Source organism: Pezoporus wallicus, unplaced genomic scaffold (genome assembly GCF_028554395.1).
Source record: "Pezoporus wallicus isolate ANWC-B61680 ecotype Strahan unplaced genomic scaffold, APGP_CSIRO_Pwel_v1 contig_8143, whole genome shotgun sequence".
Taxonomy (NCBI): domain Eukaryota; kingdom Metazoa; phylum Chordata; class Aves; order Psittaciformes; family Psittacidae; genus Pezoporus; species Pezoporus wallicus.
Window position 1 is genome coordinate 185,100 of NW_026636259.1, and position 20,157 is coordinate 205,256.

The window sequence follows — 20,157 nt, forward strand, 5'->3', positions numbered from 1 at the left end:
CGGGAGACAATACAGTAATGCTGAGCGAGCCTTGACCTGTTAGTGTCTTAAGGAAACCTCTAAGCTGGCACCAGTAAAATCCACAGAAATTCACTCTTGCCTTTAAGAACTTTGAAATTGTGTAAAAAAAAAAAAACAACAAAAAAAAACAACCCCAAAAAACCAACCAAACCCCAAAACAAAACAAAAATAAACCCCAAAACAAAATAAACCAAAATAAAAATAAAGAAACCCAACAGGGCAGGAACCTAAAATTCTGAGCCCCAATGTAAAAGTCAGATTTGGTGGTTCTCAGAGTGACACTGAGGGTTGTTGTGGGGAAGGGGAAGGGATGGTCAGAGATGGGTTCTCTTGTTGGCCTTTGTGTCTCACTGGTTTTCATCTTCCACATCCTGCAGCGCTTCTTTATTCTGTTCTTCACCTGCGGAGCGGGGTCAGAGGGAGAGGGGCACTTTTAAACACACCGAGGGGGCTCTCTACAGGCACCCAGGTTAACAGCTCCGTGCAGAACACACGCTCGCATCGATGGCACACACACACACACACACACACGTCACACGGCCAGGGCCGGAGTGAAGCGTTCCCATGGGAATTCAGCCTCATCCCCACCTCGGTGCGTTTCACACACAGCTGCAGCACAGGCTATTAGAAGACTTTTGTTTTAAGGACAAACAGCAGCAACCCACGGGTCCTGAAAACAGCCTGTGCATGGGATCATCAACAGCCAAGAGAACAGTTGTGGCTCAGCATCCTTCAGTCACAAAATACCTTCCCCAAACCCTTTGTTTCTGTGCCAGAAAGCCCCGAGGACCTCTATTCGCTACCTACAGGGATAACGGGTTTAAAACAAGCTTTCTCTACCCAAACCCCCTCAAGTCTCACCCACAGCAACGTCCTGCAGTCGATTTTATAAAGAACGCTGATGAGGCATTATTAAAGGTACCAAAAGAAGTCTAAAACCACATCCCTGCTTCAAGTGCAGCTTCACGTCCCAGACGTGTGTTATTAAATGTTCCATGTTCTCTTAAAAACAGAAGGCTTGGATCTACTGACCCAGGCTGCAACACGCAGGGGAATGAAATCTCCCCCTAAAACCTCTTGTAGTTAAGTGTGGGTTACACTCAGGTTGCCTCCTGCACAGCTTTGCCTGGCTTCTGCTGCGAGAGGGAAGGTTTTACACCCTCCAGCTACTGCCATGCATGAGGAAGTGAATGGATGAGAGAAACTCAAAGTGTTTTCTTTATGGTTACCCATAACCATGCGAGATGGTTTGAGGGCCAGAAAAGCTATCCATTAAAGAGGCTGATATGCATTAAAATCCAACAAGCCTAATGACTTCCAGCATGTCCAGATTCAGCACAGGACCAGGTACAATACAGGGTGGGCTTCCAGGAACACAAGACATCTGACATTCAACAACAGTAAAGTCTACATTTAGGATTATGAAGCACATCACTTGAGAGGGAAGCAGAGGCCCTAACCCAGGAAGATGGATTAATGGATCTGAGCATGCTCTAGTTGACACACGTAAGCAAATACTCCTGTAACAGGCGATTGTGAAAGTACTTTTCATGCCCAAATATTCTTAATATCCATCCAGGAATGCAGCTCAGTTCCCAAACCAACGTTACTTTGGGCCTTAGTCAAGCACACTGGACCTGGGCAGGGGCAGCAGGTCACAGCTCAGCCCTAGAATGGAGTCAGACACAAGCAGTTCATGAGCAGCAGGAGCGACAAGAGGCAAGCACCGTTAGTGACTGCAGGGAACTGACACTGGAAAGTTCATTCAGCCATGACAGAGACTTACAAAGTAGAGGTTTTAGGAAATGAACACTTGGACTTCCCTTTAGGAATCTATACAGCGGGAAAGAAGGGGAGAACAGGAATCATGAAGGTGACATTACAAGCAATGAAAATAAACTCAACAGCTGGCCTATGACATGGTTAAAAGATACAGGAGATGAGATGAAAGGTGCAGCAGCTGAGGAACACCTCGGTTCAGAGTCCTGCCCTAAACCTACACAACTGAAATCGAGTGTTCAAGGCCAGGCTGGACAAAGCCTTGGGTGAGACGGTTTAGTGTGAGGTGTCCCTGCCCATGGCAGGGGGTTGGAACTGGATGACATTAAGGTCCTTGCCAAACCTCCCTGTTCTATGATTCTATGAAACAGGCAAGGCTGAATGTGAAAGAGAAACCCTTGAGTGTCATCCCCCCCGTACCAGTTTCCTTCCTCAGTGCCACCGTGAACCTTTACAAGCTTCCAAAGTCTCTGCCTCACTTGGCAATACGGAGTTCTGGAAGCACCAGTTTTAAATGCCCTCAGTGCATCAGCATGGTGTGAGTGGTGAGAAAACTTGACACCTGTGTGCACATTGTTCACGAGCACCGTGTTCTATGTGAACCCAAAGAACCACACTACAATGCTAAGGCGTTCTGCAGTGGTGTAAGTTTTGTCATCGTTCTCCATGAGCAGTAACCAGGTGATCTGAAACGCTTCAGGAAGGGCAGAATTATCCATCTGCTTTGCTATGGAGGTCGTTATGAGAAATGTCAATCCAGACTATGCAAAAAGAAACACCCAGAGCCTCTGTAAATAACCCTGGTGAACATCTACACTGTCAGAGATACATGGTGGCAGCTCACAGGACGATGTTCTGATGCTGCTCTCTCACAGCAGCAGTCCACAGCCTTGTGACTGCACTGAAATGGCACCAGCACACATCCAATTCTTGGGATCTATGCAAAGAGCTGGAAGCTCTCGGGTAACTAACCCATCAATCCTACACAAGACAGGTACTCGGTAAAGAGACTCCACAACTGCTTTCAAATGGACACTATACCACTGAAGTACTCCAAAGTAACTCTATGAGGCTATCACCATGCTCCAAGTAACATCTTAAGTATTTAAGACATGTATTTTCTGGGTTAAGCAGTGATGTTTCAAACCTCTGCATCTCTAAGCACCTACTGTACATTAAACAGGACTGACACTTCTTCCCCCTTTCCAAGTTAAAGAAATTCAGCTCTTGCCACTTCTCTCTCCAGGCTGTATTTTAAACACGAGTTTCATTTCTCTATACAGAGATGATGTTTCATTCCCTACCAATCATCAGTGAAACCGAAGGCCTAATGCAGAGAACTAAATGAGTAAAGTTGGCATGTATGTGAAAGTATAAGAGGAGGAAGTCCATTGGGATGCCAAAAGGACACTTAACAATTTAACTATCAGATACCAGTAAGCAGAAGCAGTGTCCCACCCTCTGGATTCAGTACTTGCTGCAGCAATGGCCCACTTTAGGAGGTATAACCTAGTGGGTTTGGGCAGTGTTAAAGAAAGTCCTTCAAACACCTCAAATAGGAAATGAGATTTCTCCAAGCTGCTTCTACATCACCTCCTCTGGTAACAAAGCATTTTACAAACTCCCTCTCCCCTCTTCCCTTCATACTCAATAATTCTTCATAAGAAGAAGAAAAGCTATGGGAATTACTGATCTCTGCACCTTTACAGCATCATGGCACTAAATCCTCCACTAAAATGCCAACAGAAACACTGAGTGACCTGAAAAACAAAGGGCAGCAAGATGGGCTGCAGTACTTGCTCCTGCTCTGGCAATTCCCATCTCTCAGAATGACAACCACAGGTGACCATGACAAGCCTAAGAAGGAAAAGCTGAATTCAGTGAGGTCACTGCTTTTAGAATAATCACAAACAGACAGATGGGAGGAAAAGAAAGTTGACATTACTGACACCTCCCCCCTTCAAGTGAGAGGAGCTAATGTCACCCCTATCAACTTAATCCTGTGCTAAGGGAGGACATAAATCCAGGAGGGTCAACTATTAGGAAAGACAGAGGTAAAACACCAACCAATCCACATTTCCATGCTTTCACTTCTGGATAGAGGTCAGGAGAGAGCAGCATTTCAGAGGAGAGTTTACTTACCATCACCCTGCATGTCTGAAGTCCATAGTGTCAGATTATCACGTAACAACTGCATGATAAGTGTAGAGTCCTTATAGCTTTCTTCACTCAGTGTATCCAGTTCTGCAATAGCATCATCGAAAGCTGCTTTTGCCAACCTGTAAGCACAGAGTCAATCGGATTGAACACAGTGCTCAACAGAAACCAGGAGTGCACAAGTTAAACCCGTGCCTCACAACATCTGTGTCTGGTATTCACATCCCCATCTTCCAAATCACCACTTACCTGCAGGCACGATCAGGAGAATTAAGAATTTCATAGTAGAATACAGAGAAGTTGAGCGCAAGTCCTAAGCGGATGGGATGTGTTGGTGGGAGTTCTGTCATTGCAATGTCACTAGCAGCTTTGTAAGCCACCAAGCTATTCTCTGCAGCCTCCTTCCTGTCATTTCCTGTGGCAAACTCAGCCAGATACCTATGGTAGTCCCCCTTCCTGGAAACAGAAGCATTAGGGAGTCAGCAGTGCTTATTTCCCCACTAAATTAACAGTCAAGTTCAGAAACTCCTCTTTATATATTCACACAAAGGACACTGCTGCTGAATTACTGCAATGGTGCGTTAGTACTGGAGTGAATTTGAAACCATCATGCAGGAAAACCAGTTTGGATTCACTTATTTTCTTGTATTGGTACACAAGATCATAGTGTTACCCTTTCCATCATTAATCTGTGTCTCTACAAATGCATCTCATCTAAACTAGCCAAATTTAGGATAGGTACCTATCCTAGAAAGAGGTAATTCAGCTACAGAGGAAAACACTCTGATCATGTCAAGATTTAAACTGTGCTTCAGAAAGCAGAAAAGATGCATCAAACCAGTGACTACAGCACCATACTCCAAGGCCAAGTCCCACCTGATAATACAACTCTGAAGCTGATACTACATGGCACTGATCAATCTTGCTTTATTTCTGTCTCTAGTTCAGACAGACCAATGATGTGGCCTCACATGATACTTACATTTTGTAATAGAAAACCTTGGACTCGCCAGTGTTAGCTGCTGGAATGAGGTGTTTGTCCAGTACATCCAGAATGTCACAACAGATTAACTTCAGCTCAGTCTCCACCTAGAAAGGAAAACACACCCAAAATGAAAAGAAGCGGCGAGGTTAGCACGTAAGACTAAGAGCTACTTCAACAGCATCCAAATATCAAAGCAGGCAGCAGCACACAAATCCAAAAGAGGGAAGACAGAAGAACAGTGACATTAGAAGTCACCTGCTCCACAAGTGCAATAAGCAAAAGAGTTCTGTGTGATCAGCTGGCACAAGAGAGGCAAGGACTGATGTGGGATGAAATGTATAACTGAATAATGGAAAGACATCTCACTAGACAGCGGCATGAAGTTTGTCTCAGGATATGTAATTCCTTCCTGCAAGGCTTGCACAACTCCTAATTCCTTACGGTTTTGCTCCTGGAAGGCTGCCCTCAAAGCAGCACTGGTGAAGGGGATAATTTGAAGGTCATTAATACAAATCAGCTAAGCTCCACTGCACCCTAGAGTTTAAGTGACACCTTCAGAACAAGCTTCCAGTGACTACGTGGGAGGCAAAGCTCTAACAGAAGAGCCTTAAGACAAATATCAGGGAGTTATCAGAAGAGAATAAAGATGTGTCACACATAAAGGTCAGATACGAGAGGAAAACAGACTCCAGGAGCAGGCAAAAAAGGCAGAGTGCACCAACTCAGAGATAAAGCAGGAATCATCAACACTGAGATCTGTGGCCAAAGAAAACTCTTTATAGATGGGTTATTTAAAAACAGATGTTGAATGTTAACAGCCAAAGTTGAAAATATGGTCACAGCACCTTCATTTTCCCCTTTAATTTAGAATATAAAGCAAGGTCTATGAGGTTAGGGTTTACCACAGAAAGTTCCACACCTGAAAGCAACGAAACCAAGTATACCCAAACACCCTGTCTTTTGCCATCAACATTGCCAAAAGAAGACTTGCTCTGAGCATCCCATGTCCTTCACAGTAGCAGTGGTTGGTTCACTGGCTCAAGCTACTTTTATGCATGATGAGGCAGAGGGTTTCAAGCAAAGGCATCAATTTAGTTAGAAGAAACTACCCGAAACTGCATGCCCTGGATCACAAGAGCTGCCTTACTTAGTCCATTATCCCTCTGCATCCTCCCACCCCTGCAGTTCTTTAAGCATTTTTCTTGCCATGTAGTATTTTTATCACCATAGAGCTCTATTAGGGTTTGTTACCACCACATCTACCCTCAAAAGCTGTTAAAACTACAAATCCAAAATAGATGTTAAGCTGGCACATACATACACAGACTGATTTGTACAAAACTGCTTAGATGTGCAGGAGTTCCTTTAGAGAAATCAATCTACAGCAGATGTCATGTACAATGTCAGAATGCCCTAATGTTCAGAGGAGGAGTTAGATGCTATAAAGTTATGTGACAAATGCTTAAGGAAGTTGCTGAAATATGGTCAACTTGAGAAGAATCTACTTCATATGTTCTTGGGCTACAAAAGCTAGAAAACCTTTGGCCAGCAGTGAGTTCCTGCAAACTTCTTTCCTCTTGATCCTCTTTTTCAATGACTTCTTTTGCAGAGAGATCTTCAGCAAAACTGCAAAGAATTAAATCAGTTTCTAATCCTCTTTTGTTAAATAACCATACACGTACAAACGTCTATTTCAGCCCAGACAGACCTTTTACAGCTTTGCTTAAAGGATCATTCACACAAGTTATCAGAGATCAGCTGCTGTCCAGGGCAAATGTCCTGACCAAGCTTAGTTTGAATATGTTATATATAAATGAAGAACAAAACAAGAAACCCCCACCAAAACCCTAAAAGCTCTTTTACAAGGATCTGTTGTAGACAGAGTGGCTCAATGAGCTCTTCAAAGCAGCAAAGCAGCACAAGAGCCCACACTAAGCTTGTTCAGAGCATTCAGAAACTATAGGTTTAGGGTCTATCACCATTCCAGCTCCAAATGACATAGGGTACTAGAGGCTCTGACCAGCAAGGAAAGACTGCTGACCCCATAGGCACCCTGCTTCTATATTTCAGTGATAGTGCTGGCTTAATCAGATTCCAGACTGTGTTCTTAGCTCTGCAGATACAAAAGCTTGTAAACCACCTGGTGATCTAAAAAAGGAAACTTATTAGAAGCAACCAGGGGAAGGGTAACCTGCGCTAGTTCTTTGACCTGTTTTAGTACGTAGCCCCCAAAATAGCTGCACCTCACAACTGAGATGCACCACGAAACTAGAACGTAGGAAGCAGTTGCTAAAACCTGCAACCTCCCTCCCAGCCCTGCCAAAACAAACAAGCTAACCACCCACATTTATGCCAATTCATACCCTCAACTTTCTAAGTGGGAGGGAAGGAGAAGAGCCTTGCAGCTGCCCCAGAATACAACCCAGAGCACTACGAACGCACATACTCATACGGGCCAGTTAAGAGGAAGGTTACTTCTCCTATGGTATTACGGAAGGGATTTGGTTTTACTGCATGAAATGAATTTTGTTACATGCAGACATACACCAAGCTCTTGAGGATGAAGGACGCAGGCCTCTCTGCTCATCTACAAAGATGCAGTCAGATGAGAAAGCCTGGGGCTCTACTTTTGTGTATCCAAATGGCCACAGGACCCAGAAAAGCAGCTTGCCTTCAAAAGAAGCAAGAAGTGGAATTTCCCCCCATGGCTATCTATGGGTTTTGCTACATTTATCTTTAGTGGTTTGGGTAAAGGCACAGCCTGGCATCTCCAATTACCTCTCAGTATTGCCTAGTGTATGCCTCAGACAAAACCAGCCCAGCCCTATTCTGACAACACCATCATCCCTCAGAGTTCTGCCCCAGGTCACATTGGACAGTAGCTCAAACGAACTCCAACCATTTAAGAGCCATGTGCTAAGCTGCAATAAATACTGATGTACACCGACACCATTAAATAATTGCTTTCACACAAACTACACTTCCATTTCAACTTGAGCAGCACTTCATAGCTGAGCACGCTCATACACCCAAGTTCAGGTGGTAGGAGAGGTGTTTCCTGAAGATGTTACTTCCCTCCAACTCTCCAGGGCTTTCAGCTCAGCCTGTCAGCCCCCACACAACTCAACTTACTCTGAGAAATGCTACAAGAGCAGGTATTTGTGGACAAGGTAAGAACAATAACCTGAACTTTGCTGAGCCTGCACCAGACCTCATCTCTGCAGAGAAGCACAAAGCACGACAACAGGACAGCTGTGTTACCGTTCCAGCAATGACAGTAAGAAGCATCATCCAAACCTTTGCAGTATGCTCAATGCACCCTTACTACTCCCATGCCATCTTGGTAAGCCCATTAACACTCTCTTTACAGCAGCTGCTAACTCATATTAAGTCTCCCAGCAGCTACAAACAGGATCTAATCTTCAGCTGCAGTTGATAGCCTCCTGGAAAACCCAAGCTAGAGCTGACACTGTTCATCTGTCTCTGGTATGGAAAGGCATTAAAGTTCTCCAAAGCACTCTTCCACCTACAGCAACTGTCATAGCTATTCCCTTTAAGGATTTAACAGCTGAAGATACTGTTGGCACAACCCTGCATTTCATCTGGCCTTCTCTCTCAATAGGTACTCAAGGACTACATACATTTCCTGCACATCGGTCTGTTCGGCATGGCACTTGGTCTCTTCACAAAGAGAGAGATACAGAGCAAAGCCTTTTTTACAGTCCTTTCAAAAACAAGGAAAAAAGTCTTTTCACTATTAAAGGCTCTCTGGCAGAAGACAGTAACTGCCTACAAAACCCTGTGCAAAAACAACCCTGGAAGCACAGAGTGTTAAGACAAATTTAAACAATCATCTGACAGCTATTGTCTTATATGTTCTGGTAGGAAGATTTCAGACACCCATCAAGAAATGGTATTTGGGACTCTATGTAACTGGCAGAGCCTCATCCCATCAACATGCCAGCATAAAATTAGAAACTCACAACTTGAACAATTCCATGGAGCAACAGAAACCCTGTGAGTCAACAGAAAGCAGGCCAGAGCCATTCCCGAGGAAAGATTTGCAAGCCAACATCATTTCCATTGGTGGTATATGAATCAGTGCCAGGTGATATAATAGACTCCACTGTTTCCCTGAGTGAAGAGCTGAACCATGTGGAGGCACTTGTCATGAAATAATGGAGATTAAGAGATGTGCAGAAACGTGGGGGATTTAAACACAGGAGCATGCCTGTGCTGTGCTAAACCATCATCTAAGGAAGGTGGGGCAGGGGGGAACAAAGCTGACTGCTCTTATAGCTGAAGGTTTCATTAGCCCTTCCTGACAAAAGTCAAAGCCTGCTCCAAGCTCTCCATTTTAGGTAAAGCTGCACAGACTGACTAGAGTCAGCATGAAGTTATGTGGATCCATTTTTCTCTACAGAGAGACAGAAAGAAAACAGCAACACCCTAGAGGTTATTGCACATGCAAGCTTCACAGTTAAGATGACCATAGGAATCCATAAGGAATATGGGAATGCTTTATCTCAAATGGGTTGCTTTAACTGCTGTCAGTGTAGCTGACCAGTTTAGGACAAGAAGAAACTTAAAATTCTACATATCAAGAATGAGATGCTGTCAGAGAAGCCACACTACCCCAATACTCATTTCAACATAGGCACTGCTGTCTGAGCTCTGCCAATTCAATTATCAAGCCTAACCAGGCAACTACTCTTCTGTGAAGCACTTAGTTTCAAGGGAAGAAGGAAGAAAACAAAGCTAATGTACATGAAATGCACCCATCACAGTGATAAGGAGTCAAAGAAAACAGCCATTTGGTTTCACATGGCCCAGCTTTGTGCCAAGAACACCACTGAAGATCCTTCCTCACTGGCATTTCAACTAACAGTGTTAATGCCTTGAACTAGGTAAGGCAGAGTACTGCAAAAGCCCCAGGTGTCAAAGTCTGAATGATCCAAAGCGGCTTTCATCAGAGGTAGAAGCTTAACAGCCAAACATACCTTTGACATGGTTAATTTTCCAAACAACATTGGTTGGGGTAAATCAGGTTGGAGGGGAAAGAAAAAGGCCTCCTGAGCACATGCAGCCTCACACTTAAGCAAGGAAGAGAAAGTGCCAGCCTAGTTCAAATGCTTAGCAAATAATAGCTGCACTGAAGGAAAACCCCTCCCTTTCTCCTTCCAGTCTACTGCCCTTGTGAGTGTTTACACAGGAACACCCAACCTCCCCCCCTTCACCAAGTGTTATTTATCCTCCAGAAAAAGAACAAGCTTCATCCTCTCAAGACAGTCACCTTATAACAGGTCACCACACTGCTACCTATCTAGAGCATCAGGAGAGTTATGGCAAGGACAACAACACTGGACCTTAACTAAGTGGCATTATTCTGCAACACCAACTACATCTTACCATTTGCCGATATTCCCGGATCATTTTTAATTTGTCTTCTCCACCTTTGTTTTCTTCTTTCTGTTCAATGCTGCTGATTATTCTCCAGGAAGCTCTTCTGGCGCCAATCACGTTTTTATATGCGACAGAAAGCAGGTTTCTTTCTTCCACTGTCAACTCCACATCCATTCCAGCCACTTTCTTCATTGACTCAACCATTTCTAGGAGGAAAAGGCCAGACAATTATTCTCGGAGCTGAAGCATCTGTCAAACCACTTGATGCAAGCTGTACGTTAATGATAGCTTATGAAAACAGCTTCCCTCCTCCTTTCATACACAGTTCGCCTCACTTTTATGCTGGAGTGTTCCAAACAAATCAATGAGCACGTGAACAAAGGAAGTATCTGATGTTCTTTTAAATGTATTTGACAAGGGTCCCCCCCAAAAGCCTTTATAGATAGTTTAGGTTTTGGTTTGGGTGGGTTTTCTGGGGGTTGTTAAGAGACAGACTAAAGGATTTAGCAGCAAGCATGCTTTCCACAGCAGATCAGAGTTACCAGTCCAATCCTACAGGAATGCCAGCTCTTCTGAGTGCTTCAGAAAAGGCAACAAATAGTGAGAAGAACATGAACAAATGTAACCTGGCTTTCAGCACAGTGAGAATAAACTGAAGAAGTACAGAAGGCTCCACTGATGTGTCAACTGGAATAGAGTCTAACATCCAGATTTGAATAGATGAAGTGTGAGTACTGCCATTAGGAAAGCAACTCAAGGTGCCAAAGGGAACCACCAAATGAGAAATGAGGCACTTAGAGAAGCAACAAAACAGTCATCCTGAGGATACTCAGAGGAACCATATCTACTCATGCCAAGCAGCTACTTACACTGAAAATTAACACACAAAATATCAAGTATTTGATATTTATAGTTTAAACCTTTTGGAAAGGACTTCTAAACCTCAGGTTAAAACAATTATGACTAAATACAGCTTTCCTCTACTCAAGTGGAAGCAAATGCTTGAACCACTTAAGGAAGGTTATAATCCTTTCATTACCTAACCACAGTATGATTGCTTGCGACATAGAAAAGACAAAAGTGTTAAACAGACCCTAATTGAGAGGCTAGGATGAGACACTCAGGAGGCACAGGTTTTGTCCTGCCACACAGTGCTTCAGCTCATTCACCATTTACCTTCCAGCTTCTCAAACTGCTGGGAACCCCACAGATGAAAAGAAGGGCATTAATGAATGAGATTAAGACCCAAGTACACCACCTACTCAACAGGATAACAGTTTCTGAGCTATCTGCCAGGTAGAGGGACACTAGAATGACTACTTAAGTCTGCTAAAAGCATGGTGATGCACAGGGTGACATAGCCTACTTGCCTCACAGTTCTGTGGCCTATTTATCCTGCCTACTCATCATTCCACCCCCACCATTTGATGTCATTATGTTCTGCTGTGTCATGGCAGCACGAGCAGTGGGAAACTCATGAAACTTAACTGTCATTTTTGTCCTTGGGTGCCAAAATTCACCATCTTCACAGGCATAAGCCACGTCAGCAACAGAAACCGTAGGCTCAGTCTTTTTCTCCTGGCAGGAACAACGTTATCAGTCTCCAACAGGTCTCCACACTCTGTAGTGACTCCATTACCCGGGGGGGGAATCCCTACCTCCAACAGTAGACTTTGCTTCTCCAAATCACAGACAGTAACAAAAAAAAAACTACCAAGGATTTAATAAAACCTTTACAAGCTGTGATTTACCCACTGAGCAGAGCATGTATTACAAATTAGAATCCCACCTATAAACAAGTATCTTGCCCAAAGAGAAAGATTTATCAGCCTACCTACAAAGCTGTTGGAGAAGAATGTTTCTAGTTTAGCAAAGAGCCAATTTTGACTCAGAATACAAGTATCTGGGCTGGTATTTCAACAAGACAAAGTAATGTTATGCACATACCTTGGTCTTCCACAGTAAAGCCATAATCCAGCCCTGAAAGTTTAAGCCTTTAATCACTCAGCAATACAGTTATGCTGTCCTTTTGCTTTTGTATCTTCTCCAATAGAGAACTAATTCTAACAAAGCCATCTATGCCTGCTAACAGAGCAAGTATTTAAGTTGTAAGTACAGCTTTACCTTTCACCCTGATGTGAAAACCTCAGAGACCATTCAAGACAAAAATGCAAGTCCGAGATTACATTTTAGTAATAAGGATTACTGCAGCAATGACAACTCACTGCACACACAATCCAGAGATGCTTATGCTGTGTTATGGAAAAACTAGTGTTATGCAGGTTCAGAAAGACAAATACTGTAGTTTCAGTGGTTACCTTCCAGGTTTTTTTTCAGATGACTGTGGCTGTCACTTTATTATGCTACTGTCAGAACATACCATCAGCGCAGGAAATCCCCAAAGTATAAGATATGGAAGGGTAAGGGAATATTCTGGAGAATGACACACCCGAGATTTATACTCTTCCCCAGGCATTTGCTGCTGGCTGTTACAAGAAGCATCACAAAAACCAGACATCTGGTCTGATCAGGTTTGTATATGCTAACAAAAAAGGGCATTTAACTAAGACTCAAAGCAATTGCTTAAGATACTACAAAACTACAATAACACCTGTGCTGTTGTTTTTTGTTGTTCCTAAAGTCTACTATTATGATTAATATGCACCTCATTGCAAAGATAGCTGACTCGCCTCCAGCCACTGTGGAGCAACAGTGAAGACATGCATACATAGCTTGGAAAGCACAAAGGATCTGGACAGTGGTCACCACTACACCGAGTGCTACCTAAGAAAGATACTTAAAACAGCCTGGTACGTTGCTTGGGATTGGGTTTTTTTGTTTGTTTTAATGTGAAAGACAAAAGATTATTCCTTACTTTAAGCTAAAAAGCAATGGGGAATTCTACAAGTATTGAGAAGTGTGTGTCTGATAACCATCTGCTAGGGACCAACACACAGAATCTGCACAAAGGGCACAGTAGATAAGGAAACTTCTAGGTAAATCTTTGCAGTATAGGATACAAAACTTAAGCAGGAGTAGACTATACCAAAGGGGTAGCCAGTGTCTACTAAAAGCTGAGTGTGATGCAAGGATATGAACAGAGCAGAAAGGAATCTTCCCACATGTGTTCACCACAAAAGATCATGCACCATAACCACCATTCAGAGAAGACTCAGTACTAGTCTTGTACTTGTTCATTCTTGGAATGAATGAAAGAAGAGCAGTATTAAGTCGTAAGAGTTCAAATTAAAGTATTTCATTCTAAACTGTTGGATATAATGTCTTGTTTAAGACTCTAATAGCAACAGCAAACACAAAGCAGATGTAAGACTATGCTAATACTCAAGAAGGGTTCCAGGAGACAGTCAAGAGGATCTACAGAACCATTAACTTAATGCTCCCAAGAGGTTAAGCTAATAGGAATTACTGAATAAGTGGGTATATGCATAAACACTATAAGGTAGAGCATGAACTTCTGGAAAAGCAAGTAACACCTCACAAATCTTCTGTGATGCTTTGAATGGGTCAAGCCTATGGACAAGGAAGGATCGACTGACATGGTCTACCTGGATTCCCAAATGCATTTGACAAGGTCCCTCACCCAAGTTTCTCTGAGGAACTCAACTGCCATGAAATAGGAAGGGAAGTCCTCACATGGATAAACACTTGGCTGAAAGACAGGAAACAGGGTATCAATAGAAAACTCAAGTGTTCAGAACTAGAAAGATCACGAGTGGAATCACACAGTGATCCGTGCTGGGAACGTGCTAACATCTGTGATCCAGAAAAATGGGAGGAAATATTAAGTACTAACTCAGCAGAAGCAGCAAAGTGCTAAGAACAAATGCAAGAAGAGCTGAAGAAACAGGGGCAAATGTTATTTTCTTCATTAAGTGAAGAGTGTATCTGTGAAGATTAACGCCCATAGACTGAGTTTTTCTACAACTGCAGGCTTCCACCCAGCATCAGTGGGCACCATCCTATTCACTGCAACTATCAGCTCCAAATTTAAGCCAAGAAAAGGTAGAGCTCATCATTTCATCCATCAGGAACTCTTCTTCTGAACACACTGTTACATTACCCACACTGGGTTTTTCTGTTCTCTTAAGAAATCCTGCATTTGGCAAGTGAGATTTAAGAGACAGCTAAACCTGCCAGCAGCTTGAGGGGGAGGCTTTCCCTCTATCCCTATCAATTCTCAGCTTTCACAGCCCAACACTTCTTTTGACCTCTCAACTGGCTGGCTCAGGTCACCAGCTCAGAAACAACCACCCAGAAAACCAACAAATAAGCTTGTAATTTAGGGAACTGAACAGGCCCTAAGAGTCAGACCAGAACCCAAGTTCTAGTCAGAGTAGAGAAAAACAGCCAGGGAAGAGAGGACACCCCTCTTTCAACAGGGGCTTAGCAGATTAGCTCACCCCACTATGCAGCACTGCACCATGGTTCCAAAAGCGTAAAATGAGCACAGCATTTACCCTTTACATTTACCCATTTACAGCATTCCCCATACACTATACAGGTTTGAGATTTTTCTTCAAGGTTTTCATGTGCTTGAAGCATCCCAAGTACAGTCAGTATTAAAAGCAGGGTGCAACTACTGAGGCACTAAAAATTGATAATCCAATCTTAAACTCCCTACCTGCAGCATGTAGTACCAAAACGATCAAGTTTTATACAAGCATGAAAGAACTCAGCAGCTACGTTCCCACAAGTTAAGACAACCAACAGGCAGAAGAGGGAAAAAAATACCAAGGAATATCCATCCTGCACAGTGCTTTAGACTATGTTTTGCAGAGAAAGCAGCAGATTATCCTAATATTCACTGTATACAGCTGGCACAGAAGAGATATTGCCAACATCTGATTGCATGACTCTGCAATATACTCCTACCTTTATGCACTCTGAGAAACAGATGGGCTACTGCTAAATTATCCAAGCAACAGTGGCATTTTCTGAATAATCAATCCTATGGACTATCCCAAGTCTTTCTTGCAACATGAATGTGATTTCCAAGTCATCACTATTACCTCTTCAAGCTGTGAACATATACTTTCCTAAGTAAACCAGGGTTTTTCTGGTACCTGTAGCAGAAGATTTAGTTTAAAGCAATACACAGGCAAATCTAAAGACTTGAGTGTATTTCTCAGCCTGATTGAGATCTGCTACCAACTAATCTGCTAATACACTCAAGTGTACTCAAATGTAATGGACACCTACTCAGCTTCTGGACTCCTTGCAGAGAATCAAACCATCTAATTATAGATGTTTGTCTCCTTTGGTTGCTCTTGGTACCTCAGGAGATTCAAGAAGCCAGTTCTAGAAGGCCCTCTCACACAGCTCCTCACGAGAAGTCCATTTTTATGGCCCAGTATGTGAACAATTATCACTTAAAAAAACAATTCCTCCTAACTCCAATCTAATTGTCTTGCCCATATTTTATCTACCTCTTAGCTTCCCACATTTCTTAGGAATACACTGAGATTTTTCTGCCTTCTAGCACTTTCACATCTACCCAATTCTGAGACAAAGAGAGCAGTCATACCCCATGTCACTAGAACAGTAAGACCTTTGACAGACAGGTATAAGTACTAACCATTAACGTGGGGGGAAGGGGAAAAAAAAAGCCAGGCACAAAACCCAACCTTGATGTTTGACATTAAGTCAAACAACACGAAGTGTGCTTGGTATTTGCTTGAAAGAGACAAGTCCTCTGCAAACAGATATTAATAGGTTCAAATCTCAAATGGAGACCACTGCTGCACACAGTACTGCCTTCATAATAGACACATTTCCCTGACAGATGATTTATAAAGACATTAAGAGTCTGCTATTAACTTGATGTATTGGGAATCAGGAGACCTGTCCAATAGTTTGGGCTTTTTTTCCCTTCTTACCTGTGCCTTGACCCATTATCTGCTTTTGGGGACAAACAACCTACCCACACTCCTTTCACGTCACCTGAATTATACTCTATGTAAATCTTAACTCATATACTTCATGACATAGTACAAAACTGCTGTCCAGAGTCTAAGTTCTCGTTTACAGTCATAGCTTGCTTCTCTCCTGATTAAAAGATATTACTTAGCTTCCACAATGAAGAAATGGTTTCAACATTCAGCAGCAGTCTACAAGAACCAAGATACACTTTTTTTTTTAATATAAATGACTCAAATGTAAGATAATGTCAAAAAACAACATAATGTTACCTAGTCCAATTGTTTCTGGGGAAGAAAAAATAGGTTATAGTTAATGTATTATTCTATTAATAATAGTCTTTGAAAGAACAGCACTAAGTGAGATTTCTCACAAAGCTTCCTGTATTCTAAGTAAGCTTCCTGGCATTTTGTGATTTGTCATGACATGCTAAAGCAGATCTGTGAAGATAGTCAGTTACCCAAATCTCTTAATATCTCTAGAGATCAGGGCTTAAGTGCTACCTACACCACAAAAGTACCTAGAAAGTTGTCCCCTTAATCTGGGCCAGTATACTGAGGACAGCACGGATATAGGATTAACTCCCAACAGGTCCCCAAATACAGCTTCCAAGACTTCACGAATTCTCTAAATGGGTCAGGTAAGTAACACCAAAGAAGCTACAGTCAGATGCCCACCATAAGTGCTGCTATAAATACCACAAACCATACAAAAAAAGCAACCCACCACACACCACCCTTCTGAAGTCATGGGAAGATGGGACAAAACTTAATGCTATCCTGCTACCGAACATGAAATATGGTCATTCCACACTCATACCCAAGTTACACATGAGATCTGTATCCCCACAGACCCGTGGACAGTACTTACCATCACACCATTTTATACAGGTCAATTAATAACCCTTACTTCATGGGCATCTATCTCAAAGACCAAACTGAAGAGCAAAATTAAGACTAACTTATTTCACCATACTGCTTTCCAACAATTTTGTTCAGAGAATTACTGAACAGCTATCTTGGCAGAACTCAGTATTTCTCAGAAACAAGAATTATGCCAATAGTTTACTGTTTCACTGAACAAGAATACAGAATTAGATGCTGAAACAGTACCTACAGTACATATTCTTCCAGGCTTTGGATGTAAGAGCCACGGAGATGCATTTAGAACTGGGAGCAGAACTGGAGGGTGCACCTTAAATTTATTTACTCAGCTCGATTCCAACAAACTTTGCAAGTCTAAAAGCCACAGCACTGATTAAGTTTAGTGCTTCTCCTAAACGGTAACAGTCCCGTCACCATTCAGATACAGTACTGCCTAAGAAACGTTTCACATTTTCATCTAGCCACCTTGTTTCACCCATATCCATGATGCTGGTAGAATAGAAAGTCCACTGAGGGAAACGCTGCACCAAGGCAATTCTCTACTAATCAATTTTTATTAGTTGACAGAAGTCTGGTTGGTTTGCACTGCAGATCTCTACAATGGGGTAGAAGCTGATTATTTCCCAAATAACTGATTTACCACTGACTTAACCCAACACCAGGAAGACAGTCCTGCCTCAAAAACTTCCAAAGGTGATGAATCCTCCAGGATGCTGGCCAAGCAACCAGCCTGGGTTTCCACTCAAATCAAAGCCAGCACTTCAGTTGCACTGACTCATCTGTACCAGGTGGAGAACCCTCTTCTCCCTACCCACCAAACCAAGCCCTGGAATGATACTGGAATTGGGAGAGGGGATCAGAGGGGGGAAGAAATGCATCTTCTCATCTCACATCCTTTAGGGTAGGTAATTAAGACACAGAAAAATACCCAAATCCTCAGTAAGTCCACACTTACTGCGGACTATGGAACCGCACGTATCCCTCCACACAAGTCAATTATGTTGTACTCCAATATCTGGATTGGGGGTGGGGGTTATTTTTTCTCTTACTTCTTACACTTACTGTGAAGAAGTGACTCCTTCCATGTTGTGCAATTCTCAGTTCTACCTCGTTTCCCTACTGGAATGGTCACAGAAGGGAGTCCTGTTTAGGCTCTCCTTTTTTTTGTTACAGTTTCTGCTTTTCTCCCCAAAACACGCCTTGTTCAGGTGTTCTGCAATAGTGTTACTGGGAGCTTTTCAAGCACAACTCTCTAAAAAATATGTCATTTGGCCAGAACTTGGTCAATTTTGTCTATGCTATGAAAATTACGAACAGCAAATATCTGGAGTGTCTTCCTACTTCTAAATGAAATGTAACCTATAAAGGGATTTATTTACTTTAAATGAGTAAGCATAAGGCCTTAAGGCAAAAGTAACACTCCCCGGAGAGTAACACCATTGAGAAAATTAAAGGCCCTTTCTATTATATGCAAGGGAAACATGGATAACGAAATAGACGTTTTGGGAGCTAGAGACATCATTCAGGGGTACCAGTTCCTCCACTCTGCCACTTTTCAGCCAGATACGATCAGGAATTGCGCCCAAAGTTACAGGGGGAAAAGGATGAAAAGACAAAGGTAGGAAAATAAAGCGATCTGTAATAATGCCTACCACCTAATGAAAGCACACACATTTCCTTCAGGCAATGAAGTATCATGGACTCGATCCCTCCACGGTGAGAGCTCGCTCTCTCTGGGTTTGCCAGGAGCGGCACTATGTCCGACCGACGGCGAAAAGAAAGAAAAGCGCTACCCCCCTCCCTCGGGCACCCCATAGGGCGAGCGAGCCTCCCCCCAGCATCCCCTCCCGAGGGAGCCGGGCACCCACCTTCCGGAGAGCACGGCGCTGGGCGTTGTCTGCGGCGAGCCGACCTGAGCCCCACGCCGCCGCGCTCCGCGAGGCCCGGACCGGCCCCACCACAGCCGCCTCAGGCCGCGGCGGTCAGCGGCACGATGAGGGGCAACGAGGTCTCTTTGTCGGCCCCCCCCGAGGCGGGGGCGGCTCCCCTTCCCCCCGGGGCTCGCCCTTCGCGGCCGCCATTTTATTCCCGGCTTCTGCCGCCACCGCCCCCCCGAAGCGGGCCCCGCCCAGGCCCAAGACACCCACTCCTTCAGGGCCCCCATCCCCAGCTCCACCACCCTCTTGGGGCGCTTCTCGTCGCCATTTTGTCTGAGCCCCCCTCCTCCTCCGCCCATACCCCCCCCCCCCGCCCAGCCGCCATTTTGTGGCCGCTCCCTCCCTCTCCCCTTGGCCTTGCACGGCCTCGGCCAGCGCTCACCATCGTAGCGCTCGGCCTGCTCAGCCAACTTGGCCTGATAGACGAGGTCCTCCCGATCGTCCATGTCCTGCAGGAGGGGCGGCGCCGGGGATGCACGGGGCGGATGGAAGCCGATGGGTCCGGGGGGCTCAGCAGCTACCAGCTCGCTGCTCTCTGGGCAAATATGGCGGCAGCCCCTCCTCCCGCTGCATCCGGGCACTTGCGCAAGTGCGCGCATGCGTCCTGCGGCCTCCCATGGCAACGGCGGCTCCTTAGCGACGGGCGGGAGGCGGCGGCCGGGGATGGCGGGGACGGAGCCGGAGCCGCCGCTTCCCCGCCCGGCTGTGGCGGGGCCGGAGCCGAGAGGGCGCCGTTGTGCCAGAGGAGGCGGAGGGGCGAGGTGCGGGGCTGCCGATGGCGGGTGGGGCTGGGCCGAGCTGCTCGCAGGGTGCCCGCGGGCCTTGCCTCGCCTGAGGGTGGGCCGCCAGCGCTGGGGCTGAGGGGTGCTCATGGAGGGCGGCGTTTCCCTCAGCGCTCCCGTTCCTCTGAGAGAAAGCGTTTCTGCTGCCCTCAGACGCTGTCTGAATACCTCTGCGTGTGTCTCCGTACAAACCACCGGGTATGCTCCGCACACAATGGGGAATCTAAGCAGTGAAAGGCAGAAGGGCTGATTTGGCAGCTTGCTGCGGTTTC

At 44.5% G+C, this 20,157-nt stretch overlaps 1 protein-coding gene across 2 annotated transcripts; it reads right to left on the bottom strand.

The window, feature by feature from the left end:
• Window positions 1-251: 251 nt before the first annotated feature.
• YWHAE (tyrosine 3-monooxygenase/tryptophan 5-monooxygenase activation protein epsilon) lies at window positions 252-19,689 on the bottom strand. 2 transcript variants are annotated; one of them, XM_057399502.1, is made up of 7 exons: window positions 12,293-12,345; window positions 11,866-11,923; window positions 10,352-10,551; window positions 4,940-5,046; window positions 4,207-4,413; window positions 3,943-4,079; window positions 252-421 (listed from the first exon to the last, which is right to left on the bottom strand). In XM_057399502.1, the coding sequence occupies exons 1-7, from the start codon at window positions 12,314-12,316 to the stop codon at window positions 369-371; spliced, it is 786 nt and encodes a 261-aa protein (XP_057255485.1). In that variant the 5' UTR covers window positions 12,317-12,345; the 3' UTR covers window positions 252-368. The 2 variants fall into 2 exon arrangements, with proteins under 2 accessions (XP_057255485.1, XP_057255484.1); XM_057399501.1 differs by lacking the exons at window positions 11,866-11,923; window positions 12,293-12,345 and adding an exon at window positions 19,486-19,689.
• Between the last annotated feature and the right edge of the window lie 468 nt (window positions 19,690-20,157).